Genomic DNA, 15875 nt, shown 5'->3' with positions numbered 1-15875 from the left:
TGAAAGTATAGTACGGGCGTTTGAGCAGCGCCGCAGGTCGATCCATGCGGGTGGCTTGCAACTGACTAAGGTGAGAAGTGCGTTTTCGGATAATAATGTGAGGTTAGTTAAGCAATGCGAGGTTTGGGAATTTTTAAATAAGTGGAAGCAATGAGTGAGCGTATGAAACAGTTAGGATTGATCAGAAGTTTGTCGTAGAAAGTTAGATCGAAGTTAGAAGAAAAAGGGAGATTGAAGTTAGATGAAAAAGTGAGGAAGTAAGAGAAAAGAAAGTGATAGAAATGGGAGAGAGAGAAAAAAAGGAGGTGATAAGGATGATAGAAGGAAAAAAGAATCTGGTACGATCGTAGGGACGGGACTTTGGGGACTTCGGGAACAGCAGGGTTAGTTTGGTTTCTTTTGGTTCGTTGTTTTAGTGGTTTTATTGGGTTCATTTTCTTTGGTTCACTCTTACATAAAAATTCATTCGAATATGATACATATAAAAATTTTTCTTTGGTTCACTCTTACATCACATTTCTTTGGTTCACTCTTACATCTTACAGGCTAGGTCGTTTGGTCACGCTAGATCGTTTGGTTGGATAGGCTAGGTCGTTTGGTCACGCTAGGGGGTGGGACCTGCCTGCGGCAGGTACTTATACAGTTGGATAGGCTAGGTCGTTTGGCCACGCTAGGTCGTTTGGTCACGCTAGGGGGTGGGACCTGCCTGCGGCAGGTACTTGTTGGATAGGCTAGGTCGTTTGGTCACGCTAGGGGGTGGGACCTGGGGTGGGACCTGCCTGCGGCAGGTACTTGTTGGATAGGCTAGGTCGTTTGGTCACGCTGGGGGTGGGACCTGCCTGCGGCAGGTACTTATACAGTTGGATAGGCTAGGTCGTTTGGCCACGCTAGGTCGTTTGGTCACGCTAGGGGGTGGGACCTGCCTGCGGCAGGTACAGTTGGATAGGCTAGGTCGTTTGGTCACGCTAGATCGTTTGGTTGGATAGGCTAGGTCGTTTGGTCACGCTAGTGGGTGGGACCTGCCTGCGGCAGGTACTTATACAGTTGGATAGGCTAGGTCGTTTGGTCACGCTAGATCGTTTGGTTGGATAGGCTAGGTCGTTTGGTCACGCTAGGGGGTGGGACCTGCCTGCGGCAGGTACTTATACAGTTGGATAGGCTAGGTCGTTTGGCCACGCTAGGGGGTGGGACCTGCCTGCGGCAGGTACTTATACAGTTGGATAGGCTAGGTCGTTTGGTCACGCTAGGGGGTGGGACCTGCCTGCGGCAGGTACTTATACAGTTGGATAGGCTAGATCGTTTGGTCACGCTAAATTAGGTCACTACGCTAGATCGTTTGGTCACGCTAGGGGGTGGGACCTGCCTGCGGCTTGGATAGGCTAGGTCGTTTGGTCACGCTAAATTAGGTCACTACGCTAGATCGTTTGGTCACGCTAGGGGTTGGGTACTTATACAGTTGTTTCATTATGCTACGCTAGATCGTTACGCCTGTTGTATTCCACACTGGCACACATGCAACACCAACAATTCACCACGCGCACGACATAATCTCCAACACGTAGCATTGTCATTGGGTCCAACAATCACCACATACGGTGCCATTCGTATTTCCTACACTTTTTTGCATTCATTGTACACATTGTAGTGCGTTTGGCCTACATGTTTCTATGTTTAAAATGTTTATATATGTATATATAAATAGGTTACTTATACAGTTGGATTTATGTGTTTATATATGTATATATAAATAGGTTACTTATACAGTTGGATTTATGTGTTTATATATGTATATATAAATAGGTCGCGTGTTTTTAGTTCCACGTCGATATGGGCCTTTCCACAATCCCGCTTTCTTCTATGATTACTATGTTCGTATACTTTAGGTTTCTCTGATTCTTCTTTCTCTCTCTCGGTTGCCTTCTTCTTCATTAAAATATGCTCTTCTGCTGTTAAAAAATACGTAGTTAAAGGTTTAATCAGTGTCTATATAAATTAATTGCTGTCAAATCATTGTAATGTTACCCAATTACTAAATTACGATTCTACGGTAGCTTAAATATTGTGGGATTCGTTTTCTTATGGTTTTCTTCACAGTACATACCGCCCACAGTGGTAGCAGCGTCAAGTCTTGAACCCTTTACCTCTGGGCTATAGGCAGGCACACAAACTAAATTATCAACGGCCTTAAAAATAAGTAAACATCTATATATATATATATAGTACCTACCACAATCTGTAACTGTTCTAACATGAGCAAATGACATAAGCATATCTAGTGTAGATACAATCTCAGATAGGTTGTATAAACATCCTATACAAGTCCGCACTTCTGATAAGAGCTCTGTTACAAGACTGTAGAAAATAGAATATTACTAGTACACGCAGCAATTATTTAACTTATATCAAATAGAAAGAAAAACTTGTTTATCCTCACGTGCCGAATAACAGTCGTTATAACACAGGTGTTCTGTTTCATACATCTCCTGCCCGCTTACGAGTTACTACGTATGTGACTTGTTTATCCTTGCTGGCGGGGCAATGACAGTCATTATAACACTTTTATTACTGCTATCGACATTTTGATGTTTTATGTAGATTATTTTTACTAAATTAAAACTGAAATTATGGAAAAGCAGCACAGTCACAGTCGAATAAAAACCACAAAGGTAAAATCATACAACTTACTAATCTGATAACAAGTTGATGTCTTTAACAGATATTTCAACTTTGTTGTTTAGTCTCATAAGATCTTCTGTAGTGAAACCGTATGATGACTTTGTTTTGGAAACCTATAGGAAGACACCCATGTTAAACTCAACAGTAAGCATGGGGTGTATGAATACACCATGTGTGTCTGGTGTATAAAAATACACTAATATTACAACTCGACAGTGAGCATGAGATGTTTTATACGGTACTGTGTGAGCATATAAACTTCATGCCCACTGTTGAGTTATAACAACTTAGCTATAACACGAGTGTCTTCTTATACACCAGACACACATGGTTTATCCATTCACCCCATGCTATGTGATCCATACACCCCATGCTATGTGATCCATTCACCCCATGCTATGTGATCCATTCACCCCATGCTATGTGATCCATACACCCCATGCTATGTGATCCATTCACCCCATGCTATGTGATCCTTTATATATGATCCTTGAAAGGTTTAACACACCATGCAGTCCAAAACAACGTTGGGTTTTCATATTAGTGTATCTTGCATCTTCATGTATAGTTCGGTTTATTATATCAACTATACAGCCTGAAAAATGCAAGATAAATTAGAGCGGGTAAAACGGGACACGTTTTCAGTCCTTTTATAGGTCGTTTGGTAGTATACAAAGAATTTACAGTAATATACAATTTACTATAGTAGAGTGGGGTAAGATAGTCTATGTTTTCATTCTCTTTTATCATTCGTTTAGTAGTAAATAAAGAATATTTACAGAATTGTGCAATTTACTTAAGGTTCTTGCCCAAGGATACTGCGTCCACAATAGTAGCAGCAATGAGCCTTGAACCTGTTACCTCTGGTTTTATAGACAGGCAAAAGTGAAAGTGTTCAATAGTTCTTAAATTCTTTAAATAAATGTTGTATAAATAAAAAAAATTATATAATTTAAAATAGAAATTAGCATACTGAACTATAAAGTACTAAATTAGTTTTTAAATTACTTAAATAAACATTGTATTAAAATATAAGGTAGAGACTGACGTACCGTATCTAGCATCTTGTAATGAAACTTTATATGCAACAAATAATTCACATTTTGCATGGGATAATACGTCCTATTAAAGTAAAAAACAGAAAATTTTTAGAATACTTTTAAAGCAGTATAACTTTGCGGTAACTTATAACTAAGCGGGCATAGGGTGTATAAAACAGTAAAGTTGCGTTATAACGAGTAACGACTATCATTATACTGCCAAGCAAGGTTAAACAAGTTATATTTATTTATTTTTTATGTAAACTTTTACATATATATGTACATATATATATATATATATATACTTGGAACTTACACTTAATGCTGGTACCAGTTCAGTAACATGTTTCAACAATATAGCAGTAGTCATATGTCTTTCACGAGATTTATCTGTCTCTTGTTTAGGTATTTGAACTAACAAGGATAGCAAATGGTCGATATCGATGTCAAATCGTGCCAACACAGACTGCATGCTAGAAAATAATGAGATTGGTTAGATTTAATGATTTTTATTAAAAAATGGTGTTTTTTAAACTGATGTGGCATGAAAAATGGTGCCATGATATATTTTTGAAACAGGGGTGACATTATATGTTTTAGTACAGCAGTTTAATGTAAAACAGCTTTTACCCTGCTATTATTAAAATATAAAAAGGAAAAACTGAAAAAAGAAACACTGAACTAATAAACACTGCAAAATAAATAGGCAATGACAGTTGTTATAACAGAGGTGTTTTTTGTTTATTTGAGAAACGATGTAAGTAACTTTGTGGGTGATTATTTTTGAGAAGACTTTTCAACATATGGCTCAATGGCTAATCAAACAATTCTATTTAAAATCTGTTATGTTTGGGTCATAGCAAATTATGCCAGTGCCGTCAAATTAAGCCTAAGTTGTCATTGTCTCACTATGTGAAAATAAATTAGTTACATTCAGTCATTTATTCAATATTTTACCTGGGGTACTTGACTTGCTCAGAAGCAAGGAGAGTCCTGTCCGTAAAGTTATGTGATAACTTCACTCTATTCTTTGGTGTGCAATTATCACTTGAATTAGTTTGAAAATTTGATTTTGCGACAAAAACATAGTTGCATTTAGGTGTAGTAGGTGTAAATGGTGATATATTAGCTCGGTTAGAAGGCCCAGCTTGTTCTATTGTTTTATGGATTGTACTGTCACATACTGTGAAAGATTGCAATGTTGTTTCGTCGCCAAAATCGGATGTTTCTGGAGTTTCAAGAAGTCCGTATCTGTATTTAGGATTTCTATGTGCCATTCTGTACTAAAATAGCAAGAATATATCTTTATATAGAAGTAAAAAACTCTCCTGTTACAAAAGAATAAATTTAAGTACGTAAATTACGTTTTTAAAGGAAGAGCTATTTATTTATGTATTAGGCTACTTCCGGTGGCAACAACAAATGAAAATATGCTCAGCGTAAGCTGTCACAAGGTGTATATGAAACACATAGGACTATAAAATTAAGACGGAACACTTTTTCCGCTAGGAGGCGATGACAAATTCGTTTCTCTATTCTATGGGAAGCAGTTAGTTTCCCGGTTTATAAGACATATGCCCCTAACCCCTATTTTACCCCTAACTCGTGCTAATCAAACAAAAAAAAAACTTGAAAAAAGTATTGAACTGTGCGGGACACCAACCTGGTAAAAATGAACAAAGAGAGTAAACGACCGCACGCAAACCGTTACACCACAGACTCGACGACAATAAACACAATGAAAGAGCGTATATAACCGACCTAATGTGGGAAATATGTTCTTACTAGTGTTTTATGAATTTAGAAAGGTATTTTTATTATTTAATTAATTTGTTTCACACTTATTAACACTTTGTAGTGTTTTTTGTGTGTTTTTCCGTATTTTTTAATTTAAATAATTGCCGACACCTAGCGGAAAAAGTGTTCCGTCTTCTTCGTATAGACCTATGTATATGAAACAGAACACTCGTGTTATAACGAGTGACGCTTTTCGGCCACGCGAAGCAGGTTACATTTATTCATACACATCTAATTAGCCCTGACATCTTACAAGCTCTGTACTACGACTGACATAGACTTATAAAATCTAAAGCTTACCACAGATTGCCAATCAGTAGGCCTCTAATAATAAAAAACATTTAAACGCCCGCGTTTTGTTCACATTTTAAAATTGCTTGCTCGAAATTTTTCCGCGTTTTCTCGCTTTTGCCATTTAAAAATAGACATCACAAAACGTAATTTTTTAAGGGACAAAATCCATTTCAGTTTATTTTCCCAACTAAACAAAAACATGTTAGCACTAGAACTGATTTAAATACGATTTGCTTTGACTGTTTTGCTTTTTTTGTAGAATTAAACATAACTTTTAACTTCTGCAACGTAACAATTTTAATAACATGTGTAACAGATTAATAAGAGCTAAAATATAATTGCAAACAATAATATATTTAAACATTGCATGCAAAATGTTCCTATAATTAGTATGTACTAAATTTTGCAACAGGCTACAGAAGTGACAAATTTTGTGCGAAAAACGTGTGAAACATGCAAATACAACTGTACAGCATTATATTTGCTGTGGTGTTTACATTATAAATATGAACTTTATTTTCGTAGCGAGTCGAAACTTTTCTGGAAAAGTAGTTGTTTAAGAACTTAAAATACATTTTCTATGTCTTGTGCAAAGGTGTAACTACAGTTTAAGTTATATGACTAATGAAAAATTAATTAAACTGCAAACGAATGGTTAATTTTTAGGTTTTTTTCAGCAAATTTTATAAATAAATTATAGTCTTTATAGCTTGTTAAATTTAACTGCAAAAAAATCACTAAAGTTAACATGCTTTTGAGCAAAATTAAATGTTATATAATATATAACTTCTAGGGTAGAGCTATAATCTGAATACATTATTCAATGCTGAAAATTTTCACATATGTGATTTCAAAAACTTCATTAGACCGTTAGTTGAAGAATCATGTGAAGTGACGTCATCAGAACATGAAAGTTCTGGTTCAATAATTTTTGCAAGCTGTTTGCCAAGCTCAACTCTGATTAAAACAATAAAATATAGTTCATTTTGCCTGTAATTTTTAGGTGTTATATTCTGTTACTTCTGCTACCAGGCATAATGTAATTAATCTTAGTGGCTTAGTTGATATAAAAATGCAGTGTATTTTGAACTAGATGATCCGCAAAAAGAATGTTATGTAATGTTGGAGGTTCCAAATTTTAAAACAAGGGTGACAAAAAGATTTTTAAAACAAGGGTGATAAAAAAAAGCTACCATTGTGAGTGTATGTGTCCTTGGGCAAGACACTTAACGTCAATTGCTCCAACCCAGTGGTCACTAATGGGTTGTCACCTACAAAGTCTATACATGGTAACTCATATGTGAGCACGAGGTGTATGGAACAGAACACCCTTGTTAAAACGACTGTCGTTGTCCTGCCAGGTGAGGATAAAAAAGTTACATATTTGGTAACTCGAAAGCGGCACGAAAAATAAAAAAACACTTCGTGTTATGACGACTATAAGTTACATCCACTCATAATAAAACCAACTTACCCCCATTGATCATAAGAATTGATATCCCAAATAATTCCCTGCGTGAATATCTTATGCTCATACATTGCAATAAGTAGACCCAACATAAAAGGTGTGAGTTTGGGGTAGACGATAGAATTAGTTGGTCGATTGCCCAAAAATACCTGTGGATTGAGATGTATATTAAGAAATTCATAATATTTGGTGCACATATTATTGTGTTTAGAGTATGATAATAAGAGGTTACTACGATTTCCCAAAAATACCTGTAGATTGAAATAGAATATACAATAATTGGTTTAAGTATTATTTTGGACAGATTATAATATAAGGGTGTCTAGGTTCAAGGCTCGTCGTTGCTACTATTGTAGGTGTAATTAATTTTTAACGCACAAGTTTTTTAATATCTGGTAAAAGTTAATTTTGACAGATTAAAATAAGAGGTGACTGGGTTCAAGTCTCAACACTGCTACAATTGTCATTATTTTGTGCTAGACCATTAGGTTGTCTAACTTTCAGTCATACACAGAGACATAAAACAAAACTAAAAAGTCAATGTGTGGTAACACGTAAGCGGGCACATGGTGTATGAAACAGAACACCCGTGTTATAACGACTGTCGTTTTCCTGCCGCGCGAGGATAGATCAAGTTACATCCATTTATAAATAATAAAAACAACCCACTTTATGTGGCATGATCTTTTGCAAAGCCTCAGGAGAAGTTCCAGCTTTTTCCAGCTCAGTTTTCACTTGTTCCGATGTTTTACCGATCATTAAGGCTTCGGTTTGGGCAAGGAAGTTTGAAAGTAGAATCTGTGTATAAGGGTCTCTTTTTATGCACACAGGTCTCTTTTTATGCATCAGACACGCATAATGTATTCATATCCCTCAAGCTCACTGTCAAATTTTACCATATGTGTTTACACATACACCATTACAATACGATTACACCAAAAACCAACCAAAGTATTTCTAATACCTTGTGGTGCTTCCCATCCGAAATAGGGTTATGTGTCTTTGCTGAAGCTAGAAAATCCGCTGGTACAATTTTAGTGCCTTGGTGTATAAGTTGATAGAACGCATGCTGGCCATTAGTACCAGGTTCACCCCATACTACAGGGCCTGTGGAGTAATCAACTTGGTGCCCAGATCGTGTCACGTATTTGCCATTAGACTCCATATCTCCCTGTATGTAAAACAAGACTTATATATTTTAATGGCACAGCGGTTAGCGCAACTGCCTCTAGCCCACAGGAGGTAAACAAGACTGTTATAACTTATATAGTAAAAAATATACCCGATTTTTTGGTCATGTTTCATTTACCAAAATTATTAGACTATTGTTATTTTGGGTGCCATGGCACAGTGTTTAGCATGCCCCCATCTAGCCTACAGGTTACAGGTTCAAATGCTAGATGATGTTTAAGTATGCACACACAGGGTGCTACAGCCCATTAGTGACCATTAGGACTAATGTCCGTTAAGGATACATACGCTTGCCAAGAGGTTCTGGGTTCAAGGCTTGACGCTGCTATTGTGGGCGTATGTGTCCTTGGGCAAGACACCTAACAGCAATTGCTCCAACCCAGTGATCAATTATGGGTTGTTTAAATTGTTAGCCAAACATTAAACAACCACATACAATTTCCCAAAGTTACATATGTGTTTATGCGGTAACTTGTAAGCTGGTCACAAGGTGTATTAAACAAAAACACTCGCATTATAACGACTGTCATTGCCTCTCCACATGAAAAAACTAACCTACATTCATTTATTTAACTTAGAAAACAATAATTTAACCTTAGAAAACACATACCTGTTGAAAATAAGCAGCAAACCGATGCATATACTGATCATAAGGTAGCAATGCATGGCTTTGTGCACCATGGAAGTTATTATACCATACACCAAGCATGGCTAGAGTAACTGGGACATTTTTTTCAAGAGGTGTCTCGAAAAAATGTTTGTCCATAAAGTGAGCACCAGAAAGTAGGGATTCGAAATTCTCAAAACCTGGGTATTCAATATGTTGTTAGCATTGTGGCTGTTATTATTGTGAGCGTGAGTCTTTAGGGGTAAAACACACTTTAGCAGTAATTGCTTCAACCCAGTAGTCACTAATAGTTGTCTCTTGTCTGAATGGTCTAATTAAGTTGTCAGACTTAAACAATAAACACAATTTTTTTAATCAAATAGGTAAATACACGCACAAAGTTACAATACATAAAACATAACACCCGTGTTATAAGGATTGTCATACACCTTCTTAAACTGTGTACAACTATACATTATGTTAAGCTTATATTAAAATACACACTTAATAAATGTATTTATTATGTATGACAGGGCAATGACAGTCGTTACAACACAGGCGTACTGTTTCATACACCATGCCCGCTTAAGAGTTACCACGTATCTAACTATATATTGGCTGTTATGTTATGTTAACATTGAGATAAAACCATGCTTACCAATATGTAGAGCAATGGACAATCCAATGGCTGACCATAGTGAATACCGTCCACCTACCCACTGTAAAAATATATGTTGTAATTAAATGAAGACGATGTTTTAATTTGCCATGTAATATATATACATTGTAGGTTGGGGTAAAAATAAAAAGGTCTATGTTATCAATTTGTTTTATCGTCCCATTTGATAGTGAAGAAAACATATTTACAGAATTCGAAAATCATATCCTTTAATTGTTTTTACACACCCACAAAGTTACATACATGGTAACACATAAGCGGATACAAGGTGTATGAAACAGAACAACCGTGTTATAACGACTGACACTACACCAGTACCCCACCACACAATAAATTAAGCACACAAATCAATTCATTAAACTTACATCCCAAAACCCGAACATATTATTCACATCAATTTCGAAAGCTCCAACTTTTTCCGCATTAGTAGAAAGAGCAACAAAATGCTTCGCAACACTTTCATTACCAGGTGCTGACTTGAGAAACCAATTCTTTGCAGAAGTAGCATTCGTTATGGTCTCTTGGGTTGTGAAAGTCTGCCGAAATGAGTTTTTACGCGTTTTTGGACAATTTTTTTCTGATAATTTTGTAGTATTATATATGGGTGAGGTCCTGCAGCGAGGCAAGTCATGGGATTTGAGATGTAGGCTACAGTTGGTCTATTACCCCAACATTGTATATGCAGATTCTATTATACATGGGTGAGGTTCCATAGCAAGGCATGTCATAGGATCTGAGATTTAGGCCACAGTTGGCCCATTACCCCAACACCCACAGTGCTACAACTCATCAGGCAAAAAAACATGGTAATCAGAAATTTAACATACATACCTTTGAAGCGATAATGAACAAAGTTGTTTCATAGTTTAGTTTTTCTAAGGTTGTGGCTAAATGTGTGCCGTCAATGTTTGACACGAAATGCACATTAGGCCCGCCTTTTGAGTAAGGTTTTAGTGCTTCGGTTACCATTAAAGGACCCTGAAAATAATAAAAGCTATATATATAACTGCTGTTTTAGCTATATTTTACCCATAAAGACTATATTTTAGCCATTTTCCAAACCATTGGGCATAAAAACTAGGGGTTAGGAAATAGTAATTGCTGTTTTAGAAATAGAAGTTTTTTTTCTTTATAGAAATACTGGGTGCTTAGTTAAAATGATTTGAAATGAACTGAAAACTTGACAGTGAGCATGAGGTGTATAAATACACCAGACACCTTTGTTATAATTGAACAACATACTTAAGATATATAAATACACTTAAACTACATTACTAAATGCACAGCGAACTTGTATCCAAACATACAAATACCTTAAACAAGTTAAACACAACAGAATTAAACAAACAAGTTAATATCAATCACTCACAAGGTCAGAGCCTCCAATGCCAATATTAACCACATCTGTGATAGATTGTCCTGTGCAACCTTTCCATTCGCCACTTCTAACAGCCTGGGTGTCAAAACATTAGGTTAGATGGGTATACATAAGTATTGTATTGGGTAATGGGTATTTATATAGATTAAGTTGTATATGACTGACACTTCAGTATTTTTGACAGATAACATTGATACTAGACAGTGTATGTGTCCTTGGGCCCAGAGTTGGCTTATTATTTTGGATCAGTTAAGTTGTTTTTGACCGACACTTACTTTTACAGCTAGTTTTACAAAGTGTTAACAAAAAACAATAACCTTGAATTGGTGAATTGGTTGCACTATTTTCCACAAGTGTTTATATAAGTTAAGTTGTATTTGACCGGCACTTCAGTATTTTTGACAGCTAGTTTTACAAAGTGTCAACAAAACAATAACCTTAAATTGGTTGCACCACTTTTCACAGGTGTTTATTTAATAAAACTAAACAGTTTGTATCAATAAAAAAAAAAAAATAGAGATTTTAAAACACAATTACCTGACAAAATGTCCTCATATGATCCAATACACTATTCACGTCATTCATAACATTTTTGCCGTTGACTAATATTGGTGTATTTGAGCGATTGCGTAACGCAATATGTAAGACTGCACGGTCCTTAGAAAACAAATTATTATTAATACTTAAAGCGGCATAAATACCAACAAAAAATTGTATATTTAGATAGAGAAACTCAAATGTGACCCAAAGATACCACCAAAGTTTCAAAAAAATCTAGATAAAATTGTAAAATTGAACTGTCAAATAGAAGTTCTTTTGAAAAAAACTGTGGCGTACATACCATACAGCATGAATTTTACTAAGTATAAAAATTTCACCTCTGTAAAGTTGATTTTATCTCCACCAAACATTTTGGCTCTCATGTCTTCCACACCTCGTGCTTTGGCCTGGAAAATGAATGTAACTTATTTTGGGCTTTTGTGCATAGGCGTAATGTCAGGGGAGGCAGGAGTGACATGTTACCCAAACTTTTAAAAGGGCGACGTAATATGTTTCAGCACCCCTGTTTTTCACCAAAACCAGCCTTTTCCCTGTTGTTAGGTGTCTATACAAACAAGCAGAGCCAAAGTATGTTGCATTCACCACATTAATCAATGAGGTTCCTTATGTTTGACAACTATGAGTGTATGTAACTGTATTTTAACAATGTTACCACAGATTCTGGTTTATGTTTCTGCTGCAGGAGCAAACATCACTGTAGCATTTCTGCGATAACTGCTCAAATACCTCAACAATTTCATTGATTATACTCACCAAGTCCAGCAAATGCTGTTTAATTGTATCATTCACTCGATTCTTTGAAAAATCCACCAGAAAAGGACCTTCTGGTGTGTCTAGGGTTAAACTAAAACATGAAAATATTGCTAAATAAAGTAATAACTTATTAATCTTCACGTGCCAGAAAACGACAAGCATTTTAATACAGGTTTTCATACACCTTGTGCCAGCTTATGAGTTACCATGTATGTTACTTTGTGGATGATAAACCTAAAACAAAAGTAAACACATTTTCCAACCTGTATTTATTAAATCTTTCTGGGTCACTGGCAAAAAGATCCTTGATCTGAATAGTAGATCCAACACCATTGTAGTCATTTTCAAGCTGCTTCCATTCAGCAGATTGTTTTAAAGTAGCCATTTTAAATAAAATTCCTAACAATTTTTCTGCCAAAACTGTTAAGTTGGTTACAGAAAATCGTAACTCTAATTTTACCGTGTGTTTTAACTGTCCTTGTTCAAAATTACACAATTTACAACAAGATTTTAAACACAAAAAAACACTTTATCTCTTCGAATACAGTAACAAAGATCAGAATAATTAAAACAGAGAAGAAAAGGGAATTACCAGAAAATTGACAGTCGTTAAAACGCGCTACGGTATAAAAACTACTTGAGTAAAAGTGTCAAATAAAAGCGTGGCTGCTAAACTAAGAATACAGTATAAATTTACACCGATTTTAAACAACAGACACAAAAAGCTAGCATACTGTGCTCCTAACGTCTTACTAACCGCAAAATACTAAAGGCCTTTTCACCCTAGCGTCAATATATCAGCTAAGCTAGTCTGTCATCGCGTATGCAGATTGCCGCACACATTCATATACCGTTGTGTAAAACGAATTTGTTAGGTCATGCTGACAAGCACCGTGTTTTACTAAGAACAGGGATATCCGAATTTGCTAAATAATCGTTTCCGCGCGTGTTATACACCTTTTGTAGACAGGAAACTAGCCATACTATTACAAATTTCTGTACGTTTTGTGTTTTAGCAGGATTACCGTAACATTGTAGTGTGGTTTTACGTTCACAAAATGGCCTATGTCAGCATTGCTGTCGATATATTATCATTTTTATATAACACATCATCAAATACATATATTTTTCTACTTTGTGGTATTTGCTTTTTAATATTTTAGTAAAAATAACACCATTTTACTATCATAAAGCATAAAAAATACTGTTGTTTGGGGACCACCTGCAGACAAATACTCTAAAGCCCCACCTTAGGGATTTCATAATTCAAACATTTATACCGCTTGGTGAGGCTGTAGAGCAAAGAGCTGTAACTTTTATTCGATGTAAATTATTTTAAACTATAAAAATGACCAAACAAACATAACAGGATGTACCAATATCGGTAATTTTGACATGGTACTGTGTAAAGACCCGTTATTTATCGTTTTACGATCTATTTTACTACTTTACGGTTTAATTTTCCCAAGATTACGTATTCGTATGTATACTGAACATACAAAAAATAATAAAAAAATTGCTTTATTCTAAAGTAGAGTTATATAACTGCTTTTGAAGTGCCGTGTTACTATTTTTACTCGTCCCATTTGGTAGTAAAGAAAAAATGTTAACACAGTTATATAAACGCATCTTACCGACTCCATAAAATAGCGTTGTTAATTGTTAAAAACAAGAGCAGGATTTTTAGATATTATGTGCTAAAGATGTCCTATCTTCCCCCCACCCTACTATATTATGTGCTAATAGCCCCCATCTTAACCAACAGTATACTTTGAAAAAAAACTAGTACATCTCTAAAGGAACAGGCTTATCTAAAAACAAAAAAAAAAACTTTAAAAAATCTAAAAACACTTTAAAAAAACAAAACTAGTACATCTTTAAAGGTAAAGGCTTATCTTAAGGTACAGGTATATACGATATCATATACGTATAGCTGTTACTTAGCTTTAACCATCAACAAACATGAAAAGACTAACACAACAGCCGCAGCCTAAAATGCAGAGTGGTAATTATAGCATTAAAGCAGCGCTAAAATATAACCTGTCTATGCACTTTATATTCAAAGTTCAACCAGCCGTACTTTAAGATTAGATAAGCCAATGTTGGTCAGAGGAACACGAAACAGAATTATGTTGCTAGCAGTGTATCTGGTGCATAGAAAACGCAAAAAATGGGCCAAATAAGTCCAACTAAATAAAGTCAATATTATTGTTTGAACAGGCTGATTAAAACCAATTTGCTTAAGCTGTTGTTTACGTTTTGAGGTTTTTCAAACTGTACGCAAAAGTAGAGCTAATATATCAGTATTACTGTAGACTGCGAATGCAAAACATAGAATGACTTTAATTCTTGATCTAATTTTGTCCGTTTGCTGTACCAAGTTTTAAGTTTATTTTGGCATGACATGACAGAGCCGTTATTTACTCAAAAGAGGTTGCCCCGTTTTGTAGCCTTTCATACGACACAATTGCAAAAGGGTTAGCCTACACCTGGACTGCCACTGTTAAAGTATATAAATAGTAATTTGAAACTTATAATGCGTTGTAACGATACAGAACACCTCGTGACCTACTGTAATAGTGGGTTGGGCGCGTTTTGAGCAAATACAATTTGTCACAATTTCGGATTTTGACACGCAATGTAAATGAGTTTGGATTTTGTAGCTTAAGACCTAAACATGTAATTTTCGCTCAAATTTATAACTTTTAACCCAATTTTCTTAAATAATAGGTGAGGTCATACAGTGTCGCACGCCATGGGACTAGAAATTTAGGCCTGTTTCCCCTAACCCCCACGACATAGCAGCTGGGGTAAGATGGGGCATGTTTTTATTCTATTTTGATGGCCCATTTGTGGTAAACAAAGAATATTTACAGAATTATATAACCGTATTCTCTAAAAGAGTGTTGTTAATTGTTAAACACGATTAGGAAATATGGGATATTATGTGCCAACGGTATCCATCTTGCCCTACAGTACTATAAGAATATACCCAAAAACAAAACCTATTGAGACAAAAAAACGAAAAACATTTATCAGAAAGATAATATACAGGTTTTTAATAAACAGTTTCACTCACAGCCTATTATATTCTACCAAATACCTACATACGTTTCGGCATGTCTCTTTCATAATATTTACAAGGTATTGAGAAATGAATTGTTTGATATAGTGACGAGAGGATATTAAACCCATAAATAGTTCGGTTTAAAAAGTCAATATACCAAAACTAAACACATGGCCTATATAGAGACTAACGCAATTCAGTAGGCAGCCCTTTATATGACCAAGCATACAAGCATAAGATTGTATATTTGCGTAGCCATGCTTTAGGTAAAAGTATTGCCGCATGAGGAAGCACATTACATAACATATAGTACTGTAGGACAAGATAGATATAGTAGGGTTGGGGAAGATGAAACACCTTTTCA

The 15875-nt window shown here is 35.6% G+C and overlaps 2 protein-coding genes across 5 annotated transcripts; both read right to left on the bottom strand.

Annotated features, from left to right (window-relative positions):
- Positions 1 to 1477: 1477 nt before the first annotated feature.
- Positions 1478 to 5953, bottom strand: LOC149725767 (uncharacterized). 4 transcript variants are annotated; one of them, XR_016386405.1, is made up of 7 exons: positions 4674 to 5953; positions 4033 to 4189; positions 3729 to 3798; positions 3185 to 3271; positions 2686 to 2789; positions 2228 to 2352; positions 1478 to 1946 (listed from the first exon to the last, which is right to left on the bottom strand). XR_016386405.1 is itself a non-coding variant. In XM_089891400.1 (5 exons), exons 1-5 carry the CDS (start codon positions 4991 to 4993, stop codon positions 1771 to 1773), a joined length of 882 nt encoding a protein of 293 aa, XP_089747526.1. In that variant the 5' UTR covers positions 4994 to 5953; the 3' UTR covers positions 1478 to 1770. The 4 variants fall into 4 exon arrangements, 2 of the variants coding, with proteins under 2 accessions (XP_089747526.1, XP_089747527.1); XR_016386404.1 differs by lacking the exon at positions 1478 to 1946 and having other exon boundaries at positions 3136 to 3271; XM_089891400.1 differs by lacking the exons at positions 3185 to 3271; positions 3729 to 3798.
- A 126-nt stretch (positions 5954 to 6079) lies between these two features.
- LOC149725766 (glucose-6-phosphate isomerase-like) lies at positions 6080 to 12864 on the bottom strand. The gene is made up of 13 exons (XM_089891396.1): positions 12708 to 12864; positions 12445 to 12535; positions 12009 to 12077; positions 11668 to 11787; positions 11122 to 11205; positions 10584 to 10730; positions 10118 to 10288; positions 9732 to 9792; positions 9077 to 9273; positions 8240 to 8446; positions 7945 to 8073; positions 7282 to 7424; positions 6080 to 6764 (listed from the first exon to the last, which is right to left on the bottom strand). The coding sequence occupies exons 1-13, from the start codon at positions 12827 to 12829 to the stop codon at positions 6644 to 6646; spliced, it is 1662 nt and encodes a 553-aa protein (XP_089747522.1). The 5' UTR covers positions 12830 to 12864; the 3' UTR covers positions 6080 to 6643.
- Between the last annotated feature and the right edge of the window lie 3011 nt (positions 12865 to 15875).

Source organism: Ciona robusta, chromosome 13, assembly GCF_009617815.1.
Source record: "Ciona robusta chromosome 13, ASM961781v2".
NCBI classification, from domain to species: Eukaryota; Metazoa; Chordata; class Ascidiacea; order Phlebobranchia; family Cionidae; genus Ciona; species Ciona robusta.
Note: the sequence above shows the minus strand (reverse complement) of the source record. Positions and strands in the feature narration are given on the sequence as shown.

Excerpts from the sequence above, each read along its gene's own strand:
- LOC149725767 (XM_089891400.1), bottom strand. The coding sequence starts at position 4,993 with ATGGCACATAGAAATCCTAAATACAGATACGGACTTCTTGAAACTCCA. Across the intron at positions 2,790-4,032 it reads AACTGGTACCAGCATTAAGT|GTTTCCAAAACAAAGTCATC; the intron begins GTAAGTTCCAAG and ends GTCTTCCTATAG. Across the intron at positions 1,947-2,227 it reads TAGAACAGTTACAGATTGTG|CAGAAGAGCATATTTTAATG; the intron begins GTAGGTACTATA and ends ATTTTTTAACAG.
- LOC149725766 (XM_089891396.1), bottom strand. The coding sequence starts at position 12,829 with ATGGCTACTTTAAAACAATCTGCTGAATGGAAGCAGCTTGAAAATGAC. Across the intron at positions 10,289-10,583 it reads TGTTCATTATCGCTTCAAAG|ACTTTCACAACCCAAGAGAC; the intron begins GTATGTATGTTA and ends TCATTTCGGCAG. Across the intron at positions 8,447-9,076 it reads TTGCTGCTTATTTTCAACAG|GGAGATATGGAGTCTAATGG; the intron begins GTATGTGTTTTC and ends TTTTACATACAG.